Raw genomic sequence first — 14,260 nt, 5'->3', positions numbered from 1 at the left:
TATCAAAAAATATAATACAAATTTAATGTTTTTTTTGTTTTTTATCTTGAATACTTGATATGTGCACTTTCTGTCATCTTAATGTTCATGTAAGACTTTAGATGATTTCCGTGACTTTTCTAGTTGTTTGAGACTAACAGATTAGGGTTTTGAAGGTTTGCATGGTCTACTTGCACATTTTTGTTTGTGTTTGATTATTTTCCTTCACTTTTCCAGGCCTGAAAAACACAATTGTAAAATGGGAATATTCTGGGGATGTTTTAATTTTTTTCATGCCTGAGGCACTAACCTTGTGCCCTGGCACTCATGCTCATAACCTGTTTGAGTACCTCCTATTCTGACCTGTTCTTTCAAACCAAACTCAACAACAGTTTTATGATAAGAGCTGAAATGTTACTTGATTGCTTGTCAGAAAACACTTTCTGTGCAGGACAACCTATTGGATTCTCCCCGTTGGTGTGTTTTGCTGAAAGTAAAAGCTGTCAGGCTCTAATCTTGCCCAACCCAACTCCATTAAGGGATTTCCAATCACTTTCACTACATATCTTTGTTATTTTTAGTGAATAATTGATGTTTTATTATTTGAACTGATAATGTAAATGCATTAGTATGTGTAATGGATTTATACACTACTACTGTGTTTTAAGTAGATAATATAATATTTTCCCACACTTTTCCATTTTAATAGGGATAATTTATTTATGCCACGCATATAGAACTAACAATTCTCAAAAGCAACACAATGCACATACTCATGCTGCACACCGCAGCACAGTGAACAGCTTTAGCTCTTTGCTGAAATACTCTGTGGAGCACCAGAAACACTACAGCTCATAAGAAGCTAAACAAAATGCTCTCACACAACACAGAGACACAATAAAGGACTGATGCTATTAGGATACCAAAGCATAGATGTGAATGGGGACAAGGGCTGTCACGGAGAGCAGTATTCTTTGCCACTGACTACAGATCTGGACCTTTGAATTCACTGCGTTTCCATCTAGTCTCCATTCTACAGGAGCTGGCGTTGCGTGGCGTTATGTGTGGAAGGGTAAGCACAATGAACACACTAAGACTGATGACGGGCCGCCGCTTCAGATGGGCCTCCTGAAGTTCTTGCCAGCGAAACGAGCCTTGTCACCAAGCTCCTCCTCAATCCTGCAGACGTCAAACAATGTCAAAATCAATCTGGGAATTTCACTCACTTTCAACAACTTAAGGCGTGCAGACTGGCATTTAATGTTATGCATTAGAGTTGTAATGATTAGTAAGAAGAAACTATGCAGGAAAAAGAAATCATCTCGAATGAAAGTTTAGTAAATAAAGGAACATGAAACATTGAGTTTAACTTACACTGCCATTTAAAAATATGGTATTGATTTCTTACAAAATAAATTGGACCCCAAACTTTTAAATGGTAGTGTATTTTATGTGAGAAGAAAGACAGTTGAGGGCTGAGAGAGCATTTGGTTGCTAGGGACAATAGTCAAATATAGTGTACAGTTATTATGCAAAAATATTTGACTGTATAATGCAACAATTGACTAAACCGAATCAACTATTCCTGGCAAAGAACAAAATAAAATAAAAATAAATGCAACCTCTCACCTCAGCAGCTGATTGTACTTGGCCAGACGCTCAGACCGGCAGGGAGCACCAGTCTTGATCTGAGAGAAAAAAAAAAGACAGTTTACTTTGTAATTCCCTACACAGCATTGGCCAACCTTAGATAAGACGGTGCTTGGCAAGCTTTGTACCTGGCCAGTGCAGAGTCCGACCACAAGGTCAGCGATGAAGGTGTCCTCTGTCTCTCCAGAACGGTGGCTGACCATCACACCCCATCCATTAGACTGGGCCATCTTACATCTAAACAAAGGAAGACAGAAACAAAACAAAACATTACATAAAAACCACATGAACCTAAATTTTAGTTCTTTAGTTCTTATATAAAAATATACACATCCATAGCATGAGACATCAGAAATACTTACGCCTGAAGGGACTCAGTGACAGATCCGATCTGGTTGACTTTGAGCAGCAGGCAGTTGCAGGCCTTGTCAGACACGGCTTTAGCAATGCGCTTGGGGTTGGTCACGGTGAGGTCATCACCCACCACCTGGATGTTAGTGCTGGCAGTGAAGTTGGTCCAGGCCTCCCAGTCATCCTGGTCAAACGGATCCTCAATGGAGACCACTGAGAAGCAAAAGATGGAACTTTACTGATTTGAGCTGGAGTTATAGGAGTTCAAATCTTTTTATCTGTGAGTGTGTGTGTGTATATATATATATATATATATATATGTATGTAGCATTTTAATAAAGGATTGCTCAATTGCAAAACTGCTATGAATAATTAAAAGATTAAATTTTACTGGTACTGGTATTAGGGTTAGGCTTAACAAACACAGATACTGTGAAATATTTTTACAATTTAAAATAACTTATCTAACTGAATATATTTTAAAATGTAATATATTACTGTGATGGCAAAACTGAATTTTCAACAGTCATTACTCCAGTCTTCAGTGTCACATGATCCTTCAGAAATCATTATAATATGCTGATTTGATGCTCAAGAAACATTTATTTTCATTAGTATTGTTGTGGAAACTGCAATGGTGAATAGATCATTCAAAAGAACAGATTTTTTTTTTAGTAGAAAATATTTGCAACATTATAAATGTTGTGGCCGAATAAGTATAAGTATATAATGTAATAATTAGGCTATTTAAATAGTAATAAGTATATAAAAAGTATAAAATATTGTTGAAAAAAAAAGATACTGGCCTCAAACTTTTGAACAATAGTGTACCCTGCAATGTTTTTGTTTATTAAGAGACTAGTAAATACACCACAGTTAATGCACTAAGGTTTATTATTTATATACAATGTATTCTGTAAGTCTGGAGAACTGCTGACTGGCCTCTAAGGGGTTAAATCACCCCTCTTAAGACTCTCAACCCCCACAGCAGGGTTTCATTCACTGCTGGATATCTTCAAATACCTGTGCCTATTTTTGGAGATCTAAAGATACCCAAAAGACATGAGGGAAGAATTTGTGTCCGGGTAAACACACTTAGATGAGGAAAATGTGTTTGGTAACTCTTTACAATAAAGTTTAACTTAAGTCAATGCACTAGATTACTATTAAATATTGCGAAAAAGTATTATTAATTAAATTTGTTAAATGTGTATATATCCTATAACTTGTCTACCTAGATACTCTGTCTTCAGATTTACACTAAGCAGTTTTCACTGGGCGTCTGAGGATTGTAGTAGAGCATCACACTCTCACACACAGTAACACTAAAGATCAGGGACACTGACCAGGATAATCCTTGACAAAGCTCTTGTAGAGGTCAGCCAGCTGGTCAGGGCTGATATAACGGCTGGGGTCATCAGGTGATTTGAAGTCCAGGTCATACTTGCCACCCTTGTAGAACTCAGAGGCGGCCACATCCATGCCGATCACAATCTTGTCGGTGTAGCCAGCTTTGCTAATGGCATTCTTCAGCAGCTCCAGAGCTGAAAAAAATACATAGTTGCTGCATAACTTTTTTTTAAACAACATTTTAGGATAAAATGTATGAGGTAAAGTATGTGTTTTAGGTTTCACTTACATAATTTTTTACACTATTTTAAATCTTACCCTTGCCTTCACCAGTTCATTTTAATGGTTCTGAGTCTAACAAATGCAGTTCTAAGTATACAAATATTCAATGCAGAACGTTAACTTCCCAAAAGTACTTAATGTCAAATGTCCAATACATCTGTAAGCACTCATAACAAACCATTAATATTTCTGCAGTTTGTATTAGATAGAGCAAAATAATCAGTTCAGGCATTGATTTGTACTTTATTTAAACATAAATGCATCTTGAAAATATATCTCATGGTGCTATGCTTATTACATGTGAGCTTTTAAACAACAGCAACTACATTAATTATTGAAATAACAAATAATATGGGTAAAGAACAGGACAAATATTAAGACTAAGTAATACAATTAGATGTGAGGAACTCTACATTATTTTTCTCTGAAATAGGCAGATGTTATGGCTGTGATTCGTAGGCAACACAGAGGTCATGCGCATTCCCAGAATTCCTCAGAGAGTGGGCCTCAGCTGCAGAACTTCACTAGCTTCAATTCAATTATACCTAATGCAGCAGATCTTAAAATGAAAAGCATTTGTTGTTTGATTGAATTTAGTTTTGAAGAACTGAGCAAGTTTAGGTAATGATTCATAGTAACTCAAACATTTTGTTGTGCAATGGTCATGTTTGTTAACTCGCTTATCTATAATCAAGATAACCGTAATCCCTGACTCCTTGAGTTATCTTAAGTGTTATCTACAATCTCTATATCTTATACCATATTGTATATTAGTGCTTATCTGTGCTTGTTTGCTTACCGGGTGGCTAAAAAAAAAAGAATTTGGTTATAAATGTAAATCATTTCTAAGATCAAATGGATAGTTTATGTTTAATTCCCGAAGTATGATTTACTGTGAATATGTTTTACATTTCTGGTGGCAATTCTGTAGTATTTACATTCTTAAAAATCTGCTCCATGAAACTGAGGCAGATCTAGATCTAGACCTGTTATCATGAAACTCCAGATTCTCACCTTCTTTGTTCTCAAGGATGTTGGGAGCGAAGCCACCTTCATCGCCCACATTGGTGGCATCTTTGCCATACTTCTCCTTAATGACATTCTTCAGGTTGTGATAAACTTCAGCACCAATGCGCATGGCTTCTTTGAAGTTGCTTGCACCGACAGGCAGGATCATGAACTCCTGCATGGCCAGCTTGTTTCCAGCGTGGGAACCGCCGTTGATAACATTGAAGGCCTTTGAAAACAGACAGTCCATTTATAGTGCGTCATAGTTTGCATCCTTCAGTAATGTTTATGGTTTATGTCATGGGGCATTTATTACACACAGATCTAAGTAAGTATGCAGCAATTCTGGCTGATATTAGCTGGTATTTATGATATTTATAATACTTTTTAAAATAATTTCAACTTGGATCCATGTTAAATTTGACCAAAAAAATAAAACAGCCACTTCTGTTGAAAGTGATAACTTAGTAGCGGATAAAACTGTACACACAAAATGTTCTGATGAATTCAGTCACATGACTTGTTCAGTTAAACACTGTAATGTACATCAGTAAAGACTGATAATTATTCTGAGCACGTACGGGGACAGGAAGAATGACTTCTGGGTTGCCAGCGAGGTCTGCGATGTGGCGGTAGAGGGGGACGCCCTTCTCTGCAGCACCAGCCTTGCACACAGCCAGGGAAACGCCCAGGATGGCATTAGCACCAAACTTTGCTGTGAATTCAAGGGAGCACATTCATTAAAATAATGGATGCATGTTTGAGAGTCTTAATAAACTGGTGTGAAGAGCTGTGATAAATTACGCTTTCATACCGTGAATAAATTCTGTTATGGCAACTCCAGGAATTGTAACTATAACGAAACACTTAATCATATTAATATGCTTACACTTGTTTTCAGTGCCATCCATATCAAGCATCAGCTTATCAATCTTCTCCTGCTCCAAGACTGACACGCTCTGTTTAAGCACAAAAGATTGATTACTGACAATATCAATCAATATTCAAGGAGTATGATGTTCACACAAACTTCATTTAGCATAGAACAAATGCAACGTTACAGCATTCACAGCATTGTGAGATTAGTGGGAGGTTTTTCTCTTTATAACTGTCTTTAGACATGACTAAACGCTAATATTTATTCCAACGTTAGTTAATATTCACAACAAGACACTTACCACTTATAATAATGGTTCCGAACTTATCTAATTCTCTCAAATAATCAGTGCCTCTCCTGTATATTATGAATAACCACAACAGTATACATTATCATGTTAGTCAAAGAACAAATATTCCTACCTGGCTAACCAGAGCAGGTGCAATTGATTTATTGATATGCTCAACAGCTTTTGAGACACCTGCAGGGACACAAGCAGACCATCACTGACCCAGGCTAAGGAGAGGATGAACATGCAGAGCAGACATGACTAGATGATCACAGAGCAGATGAGTGCTTCATTGTCAATGAGAACATCTGTGATCATCTACAAATACCTGCCATGGTTAGTCGTCAAAGCAAACCCAAAGGCTCATGCTGCGTCTGTGCTATATCAAAAGGGGTTAAGTTCCTCACTTCAGTTAATACACACGCTAATTTACCTGATTACACAAAGCAGGGGCCAAGAACTCATTTACATATTTAACAGCTCTTTTCACCCCTGACAGAGGAAAAAAAGAGGAGAAAAGATGGCAGAAGAAAGAGGATGAGAGGAGAAAAGAAACACTGCAGTGCAGATAGATACCATTGAAAAAAAACTGAGGAAATTATGGATTTCACAGAAATTAAGAAATTAATGTTTAAAAATAAATAAACAAATAAAGTACATTCTTAATTTCATTCAGATTTTTTTTCGGGATGTTATTATGATGCATGAAATATACATATGATAGTATATTTGTAGAACGTTACAAATCAAGCATGATTCAAAATGAGTTTTCACATAGAAAATTGTATTCTATTGTTATACACTACTGTTAAAAGGTTTGGTCAGTAAGATATTTTAATGTTTCTGAAAGTCTCTTATCCTTTTTGTTTGATCAATTTTGTTTTATTTTATATGATGAATATAAAAGAAATAAACAGCATCTTTTGTAACATTATAAAATGTTTTTAATATCACTTTTGAACAATTTAATGGGTACTGTTGAATAAAAGTATTTTTTCAAAAAAATTAAATAAAATAAATCTTACAGACCCCAACTCTTGGAATAGTAGTGTATATTTTTTATTCTCATATTATTAATATCTAACACATTTCAAAAACCCTTGAATTGTTTTGTCAAGCAATAATATTTAAATTCTAATACATATTTAATGCTAATATTTAAATATACTTAATTTTAAAGTTTAATATCTCAGAATTCTCATAAAAGGATAGTGATGCTTCGAAATACTAAATGTGCAAACTGAATAGCTGAAATACAAACCTTTGCCCAGATAACGTGTCTTGTCATTGTCACGGAGTTCAAGGGCTTCATAGATGCCAGTAGAAGCGCCACTGGGCACTGCAGCTCTGAAGAGACCTGTTGAACAATAAATACAAGGAAACCTATGAATGGTTATAAATATGTACAAATAACCCTGCTAGTTTTGCAGAAATCTGTTTCCAGAATTTCCAAATAGAACCACTGAGTTCACAGCTGGTCTACCATTTAAGGAATGGTAGGACACACCTCCTCACTGCAGAAAAGATTAGCAACAGAATCACAATATATACAATCTCTGCATACCAGCAGCAGACTGCATGTCAATATATTGTATAGAATATCTTTAAAGAAAAAATAATTGATTGATTAAACAATTGATAAGTATGGTACCTCAAGGCATTTTTATCACCCAAACTCAATGTAGAAAGTGATGTTAAGGGGGTTTCCTCTTGTGATGTAACCCTCTGAGAGAAAGGGACACCCCCCTGATTGAGGCTGGCACACATGCACTACATGATGGCATATTTTGACTCAAGAGTGTGGCAAATCTGCACATGCATATTCAATCAGCTCAGCTGAGCGAGCATAAGTCGATTGCCAGAGTGTGCGGTTGAAAACGGATTTAAAGCTTAACCAGAAACTCATCAACTGTTACATAGCAAGTCTGTACCTAACCAATCATTTCCACCAAGCAACGGTAGAGTATCCAAACTTGTAAAATAGGCAGAGTGCAATAATGCCTAGTTTTGAGCTTTGTAACGTATCTGTGTTAATACATTGAATCTGATCCAATCATTCATATTAAATGCTTTGCCAATCCAATGAATCAAATTCTTAGAAACTGTGCACTAGCTAGATGCTAGGCTGTATTTTTCCAGCCCTAAAACTAATCAAAACACATTCATTAAGCTGCGCTCAAATACACACAGACACATTAGATTCGGGTGAGTTGTCTCCACTTGTTTTCATACATCTGGGACTGGGAAAAGTACAGGAACATCGGCAGAAGATGAATAAACATTCTACACATTAGTGTTTATAAAAAACAAACAAACACATTCATCACCTTCACACACTAACCTGGCAAAGTATACCAACTCCCTCTCTGTTCAATACAATCTGGCAGAAGAGATATTCTACATATTTGTTCTCTCGCCAGCCTCAATATTTCAAAATGGTCATTCGCTAAACATAATTAAAATTCCGGGCATGAGTTAGAGGACAAGGCACCACCTTGTGTTACATTTGTGTGTAGAGGACTCGATGAAAAGCAAGTTACAAAATCAAGTATATGCTTTTAAGCATTTAAGATTGAGTTCTGTAAGTTTTTCCCCAATGTTTAAAAAAGAAAAAACTCTCTTATGCTGACGAATGTTGCATTTCTTTGATAAAAAAACCCCAAAACAAAAACAAAAAAAACAGTAATATATGAAATATTTTTTTCAATTTAAAATGTTTTTATTTTGTTATATTTTAAATTTATTATAAATATTTTAAATATAATATATTTTAAAATGTAATTTATTCCTGTGATGACAGAGTTGAATTTTCAGAAGCATTACAACAGTTGTGCTGCTTAATACAATTTAATTGTATACATTTTATTTGGATAAATAGAAATAGAATAGAAATAGCATTTTTTTGTAACTTTACTGGCACTTTTCATTAATTTAATACATTCTTGCTGAATAAAAGTATTAATTTATTAAAATAAATAATAATAATAAATAATAAATAAAACTCTTACTGACCCCAAACTTGAATATAATTACTCTCTGTGTTCGTGTGCAAAGCACTCCACTGTAGCAATGCAATCCAAGTGGTATGTATTACTTCAGCTATTTATAACCACCTACCACCTGATACATTGACTCTATGTTATTGGACACCAACACGAGAGCCTGAATAGGCAGAGAGCAGCTCAGAAGCTCACCCATGTGAAACTGCCACAGCATTCAGACTGTACGCCCCAATAACACTACATACAATGTCAATTACTGTCGCTTTGTATTGATGTTGAACTTGTAATGGACTGCTCTGCAGTTGAAGAGACAGTGGTGATGGACAATGCTTTTTATCTCTAAAATGGACCCATTTGTCTATTTGCTGGCACATTACAAAATGGATTAAGCTTCCTGAAAAAAACATCAGATCAATATACATATAATGCGATTCTCTTTTTTTAGTATTAAATAATCTCTGAAGTAAATAATATAATGAAAAAAAACATTTGTGATGTACTTTTAAATTTTTTTAGCATCACGTACCTTTCTTGGTGTACAGATCAACCTCCACAGTGGGGTTTCCACGGGAGTCAAAGATTTCACGAGCGTGGATCTTCAGGATGGACATGTTGCAGTTTCTGAGCAGAAAAAAAAACATGTAAAAAACATAAGGAGCTGACAAACATATCAGACAGCCACAGAATAACACAAATGTGGTTAGATAAGTACAATGTATTCATTACCGTATCAGTTATTGGACTATATTCATATATATTTATCTATCTGCATCGAACAATATTGAAAATTTAACTGTTAAAGCATGTTTTTACATTTAGATTATATTAAGCCTTAAAGTTATTCTTTGAAAACACTAATAATTTAATAAAACTGTTTAATGAATTCATTAGCAAATCTCAAAATAAATATCCACTTTATTTTGTACATCATAATGTGGTGATGTATAAACTCACATCACAGTTTTCAGTATTTTATTTTGAATTTAGGCAAAATAGAATATTAATATTTATAAATTACACTTATTTAAAAAAAACATTTAATATATAATTATGCTTTATAAGAACATGGAAATATAAATTTAATTTCTAGTCATAACTAATCCCACTGAAGGCCTTATGGTGATTTCCCCACTAGGAAATGACTCAACTTTGCCTCAAGTCAAAGATCAGGAAGGTACTACACTCTTTCACCACATTTCATCAGCATCCACTCTTTATATGATCTGGAGTTTCAGTTAATGCAGTCACCAAAGGACTAACAAGTTCAAACTGAGTAATGCACCCCATTCTGACCGCCAACATGAGCAACAGGCACCAGAAGTTGAGAACAAATTAACTTTATGACTTGCAAGTGCCTATTTCCCTCTCCAGCCAAGGTAAAGCTGAGCGTTTCAGCTGTCAGCACCTGTTCGGCTAAAAATGCAGCTGTACTGGACATTTAGAAAAACACTCAAATCCTCTAGCATTATGCTTGTGAAGGTGAGAATGTTTTTGTCTGTGAAGTCACTATTCATCTGTCAAAGGAATGAATTACTTGACGTTCTTTACAAGAATTTATTTTCTGAAGCTCTTGTATACAATAAAACAAAGGATGTTTTTGCTCATGTAGACAATCATTAATATCTCAAAAACCTATTTTTTCATCATCAGGCCAGGATATCACAAGAAAAAACCTTTCCTGTGAATATCACATGACCAATTTCCTCTTCCTTATCATTTCCTACCCTGTCAACATTATGTGCTTACATATAAAACCCAAAAAAAAAAAAACACATACACTTCATTTGGACCAATGGAAAATGCTGTAGCCTTAAATGTCTGTGGAAACGTCCCACTGGCCACAACAGAGTGGGTTGGGTTAACTGAGACAGACAGTAACAAGTGACCGGCCTTCTGTCTGCAGTGCATAGAGAAAGTGTTGCTCTCAATTTGAACAGATTTATATCGAGAATTATTCCAGATTTTAAACCTCTGTGATGAAAATAAAAAGGGTGCGGTGATAATATGTCACACTGATAATCAAACCTAATTCTAAAATAAATATATTGCATCGTTTAATAGCTACAAAATAAATATCAGCAATGTCTCCAGTTACAGTTCTTTCCAATATCCGGTGTCAAACCGGGACTCGTTAGTTTGCGGACAAAATCCCGTGTAGAGCAGGTGTAACCTGAGACGAATTACTTTCTACACTAAACGACATTTTAGAATGAAAGTGTTTCTGTCACGAGGTCACGAAAACCATCTGCATCTCTTCTTAATAACAGCTATGCATGACATAAATGTTGCGGTGTTAAAATGAGATAATAGTAACTGAATACTCCGCTTCTAGAGGACGTCGCCGCACGACAGCATCACCTTCATCAGTATTGCATAACTCGCTCGAACATCACGAGTCACGACCACATCTTATTTTTCATGACAAATATATTCAACTGCTAAATTATAAAGCTATAACATACACTCTGCATTCGCCTTACCGTATCTGGCCAAGCCAGCGCAAGGGCAGTCTAGAGCTGACCGTGGTGCAGAAAGCAGAGAAGGCAGAAGCTGCTGGTCTCGCGCACTGTTAAGTGTAGGGCACCAGGAAGCGGTCAGCGCGAGCGGTGTTTCTCGTGCTGTGATTGGTCAGACGCGACTCACGCGGTACGCTAATGAGATTGCATGGCAGAATGCACGTTTTCACCCGACAAGACTCCGCCTTCAACAGGGATGCGGAAATTTTCATTCATTGATTAAAATATTTTATTTTTATATTTCAAGGCTGTAAATGACACGCTGTTTACATTATCTGGAATTGTATTAGTGTATCTTGCATTTATCTTGTTGTGGAGTCTTTTTGACTCCAATATTGTCAGAAACTGGTGCATTGTGGAGTACGTGCAAAGCATCACCTACTACCAGTGCTGCGTCATAGTGAGCGTGCACATGAGTGAACGGAGACTGATTGGACATGGCAGCTTTTATATCATTCTAAGCTCAGTTTACACTGATTTATACAATTTATACAGTTTCAAAGGGTGTATTGTTATTCATATTAATAAACATCATGATGATGACACGATCTCTTATGACAATAATGATTACATACATGTATATTAATTTAAACTGTTTTTAAATTATACTTTAATTCATATGATAGCTGAGAGCTTTTTGTTGTTTTTTATTTTATATAGCTTGTCAGTGCTTTCATTTTTATAAAATAGACAATAGTTTTTTTCGTTTTTCTCTCTCAAGTGTATTTAGCTGGTTATGTTTTATTATGGGTATTCTATAGCATATAATAATATATGCAAATGGTCACAATTTGAAAGCATTATGATTTACACCAAGATTATCGTACCAAATATATTCACAATGTCATCTGTACATCTCATACGCACACGATGGACCAAGTGATGCTGTGCGCTCTGTACCTTCGACTATGGCAGCCTCACTCAGTGAATGACCTTGAGCAAGATTGCTAGTACGCCATCTTACGGCTGCTCATAGGACTTCAAACCTATTTTCTTCAAGTCCTCAGACATGCAGTAGGCTATAGACCTATCGTATGTATGAGCTTCGTGGTTATGAAATAGCGTTATAATTTTATTTGTATAAAACGTTTATTTGTTTGTATTTGGCTTTTTACAGAATATAGGCTACTATAGAGATTTCTTGACAAAATCCATACTGTTCAACAATTTGGGGTCAGGAAGATTTTCGTTTTAGCCTCTCATGCACACCAAGGTTGCATTTATTTTATTCAAAATACAATAAAACAGTAATACTGTGAAATATTATTGAAGGGCAAAATAACTGATATATTTTTATATTTTTTCTTAGTGTTATTGTCTTAGCAATAGTAGTATTTAACCAGTTCTCTCATTACACTGAGATACAGTTAAATTAATTTGAAACCACTGAAGACTGACAAGGCTTGAGGCAAAAGAACAAAAACATCTGCTGTCTTATTAGTGCTGCAAAATACAGCAAATTAGTCATTTTCTAAATTCTCCTTCTAATTTCACCAATCAACCCACAAAAAAACACTGTCCTAGACAATTAACATGTTCACAAGAACATTAACCTCTAACTGTACCAGTTTTTTTACTTCATGTCTTTGAATGGTAGCATGCTACATTCTTAAACATTTGATCTGTGTACCTTTATCTGTCCATGTACCCTTATTTTCCTGTACTGTGTACCCTTGCTAGATTTATAGATTTGGATGAATGTTGTATTTTGTCATTTTAATTTAGGAATTGTCATCCTTGATGTCATGTAGGCTATAACATATAATATCCCTAGTAACAACGTCAGAGTAAGATCAGGGTTTTTACCTTTCTGATCTTGAAAAAAACATTCCCACAGCAGGGCCGGTGCTTGAATTTAGGTAAAAGGTACATCTTGATCACAATATGTTTTCCCTCATTGCAACTGTGCAGTTATTATGCTTTTTGCAAACTCCAGACATGTTTTCACAGAGTTCTGTGAGCAATGGACAGTACTATGCAAAGCTCTTGCCTTGACTAACTGGAGCACCTTTACTTCATTATCAGCTAGTAAACTCTAGAGTCTTCAAAGTAACCTTTGACCTCTGTGGTTTCTCTCTCCAGACTCCTTCACTCCGAGTACCTCATTTAATCGTTGGCTGGACTGTTTGATGTTGATTCCACATCCAGTAATTAAAAGTGTTGGGACATCCAAACACTTTGATATTTTTGTCCTAATTTTTGTGAGTGTGCTTTTATTTCTTTCTTTATTTTTCATCTTCATGTTTAGAATACACAAACAGCATATTCAGTTGTTACTAGTATTTTTTTAAAACAATTAACTTCAGCTTTAGATTTATAATATTTTTTAATGGACTATTCATATTTTTTGTCACTGCATTGTCTGTTCTGTTGTCCCCCAGTTTCTCCCTTCAATTTCCGCTTCACTGGCACGACTTGTAAAAACATGTCGTGACAGCTATCATAACATATAGTGTCTGTTAAACATATTTTTTCATGAGTAAAGATATAGATGTTTGATTTAGCCAGAAATTTGACAAAACAAATTTGAGATGACGGTTTGCTACCAGTTAACATGTTATTGGTTTTCTCTTCTCTAAATGCAAAGCAGCTTTACCTGCACTTGCCATTTAGTATTATATAAACAAAAATTGCATGAATTTGCATTTTTGCTGAAATGTATTAATGAAATTGATTACTGCCTAAACTTAAAATACAAGCTTGTCTGATAAAAAGAAATAATCAAACCTTGTGTAATACTGATTTTTCATAAAAATATTTAATTGAACCACTTGCTACTACCCATTGTTGTTATTGTTTTATGATGTAAATGAAATCAGCTTTAATTAGGCTGCTAACTTGAGTCATCATCCAATGTAATAATTTTAAACATGTTTGAACAGGGCTTTCATATTAAAGGTACAGAAAAGCAAATTATATATATATATATACATATACTGTATATTCAAATTTCATT

General features: G+C 35.2%; 1 protein-coding gene across 2 annotated transcripts; it reads right to left on the bottom strand.

The window, feature by feature from the left end:
- Window positions 1-557: 557 nt before the first annotated feature.
- On the bottom strand, window positions 558-11,382 carry LOC306859822 (alpha-enolase). 2 transcript variants are annotated; one of them, XM_079401127.1, is made up of 12 exons: window positions 11,269-11,382; window positions 9,315-9,409; window positions 7,048-7,143; window positions 5,920-5,978; window positions 5,510-5,579; window positions 5,202-5,335; window positions 4,627-4,849; window positions 3,327-3,524; window positions 1,992-2,193; window positions 1,758-1,866; window positions 1,609-1,667; window positions 558-1,158 (listed from the first exon to the last, which is right to left on the bottom strand). In XM_079401127.1, exons 2-12 carry the CDS (start codon window positions 9,397-9,399, stop codon window positions 1,095-1,097), a joined length of 1,299 nt encoding a protein of 432 aa, XP_079257253.1. In that variant the 5' UTR covers window positions 9,400-9,409; window positions 11,269-11,382; the 3' UTR covers window positions 558-1,094. The 2 variants fall into 2 exon arrangements, with proteins under 2 accessions (XP_079257253.1, XP_079257254.1); XM_079401128.1 differs by lacking the exon at window positions 5,920-5,978 and adding an exon at window positions 6,220-6,278 and having other exon boundaries at window positions 11,269-11,375.
- Window positions 11,383-14,260: the final 2,878 nt, after the last annotated feature.

This window comes from Barbus barbus (assembly GCF_936440315.1).
Source record: "Barbus barbus genome assembly, chromosome: 40".
NCBI lineage: Eukaryota > Metazoa > Chordata > Actinopteri > Cypriniformes > Cyprinidae > Barbus > Barbus barbus.
This window is presented reverse-complemented; position numbering and strand designations above follow the sequence as displayed.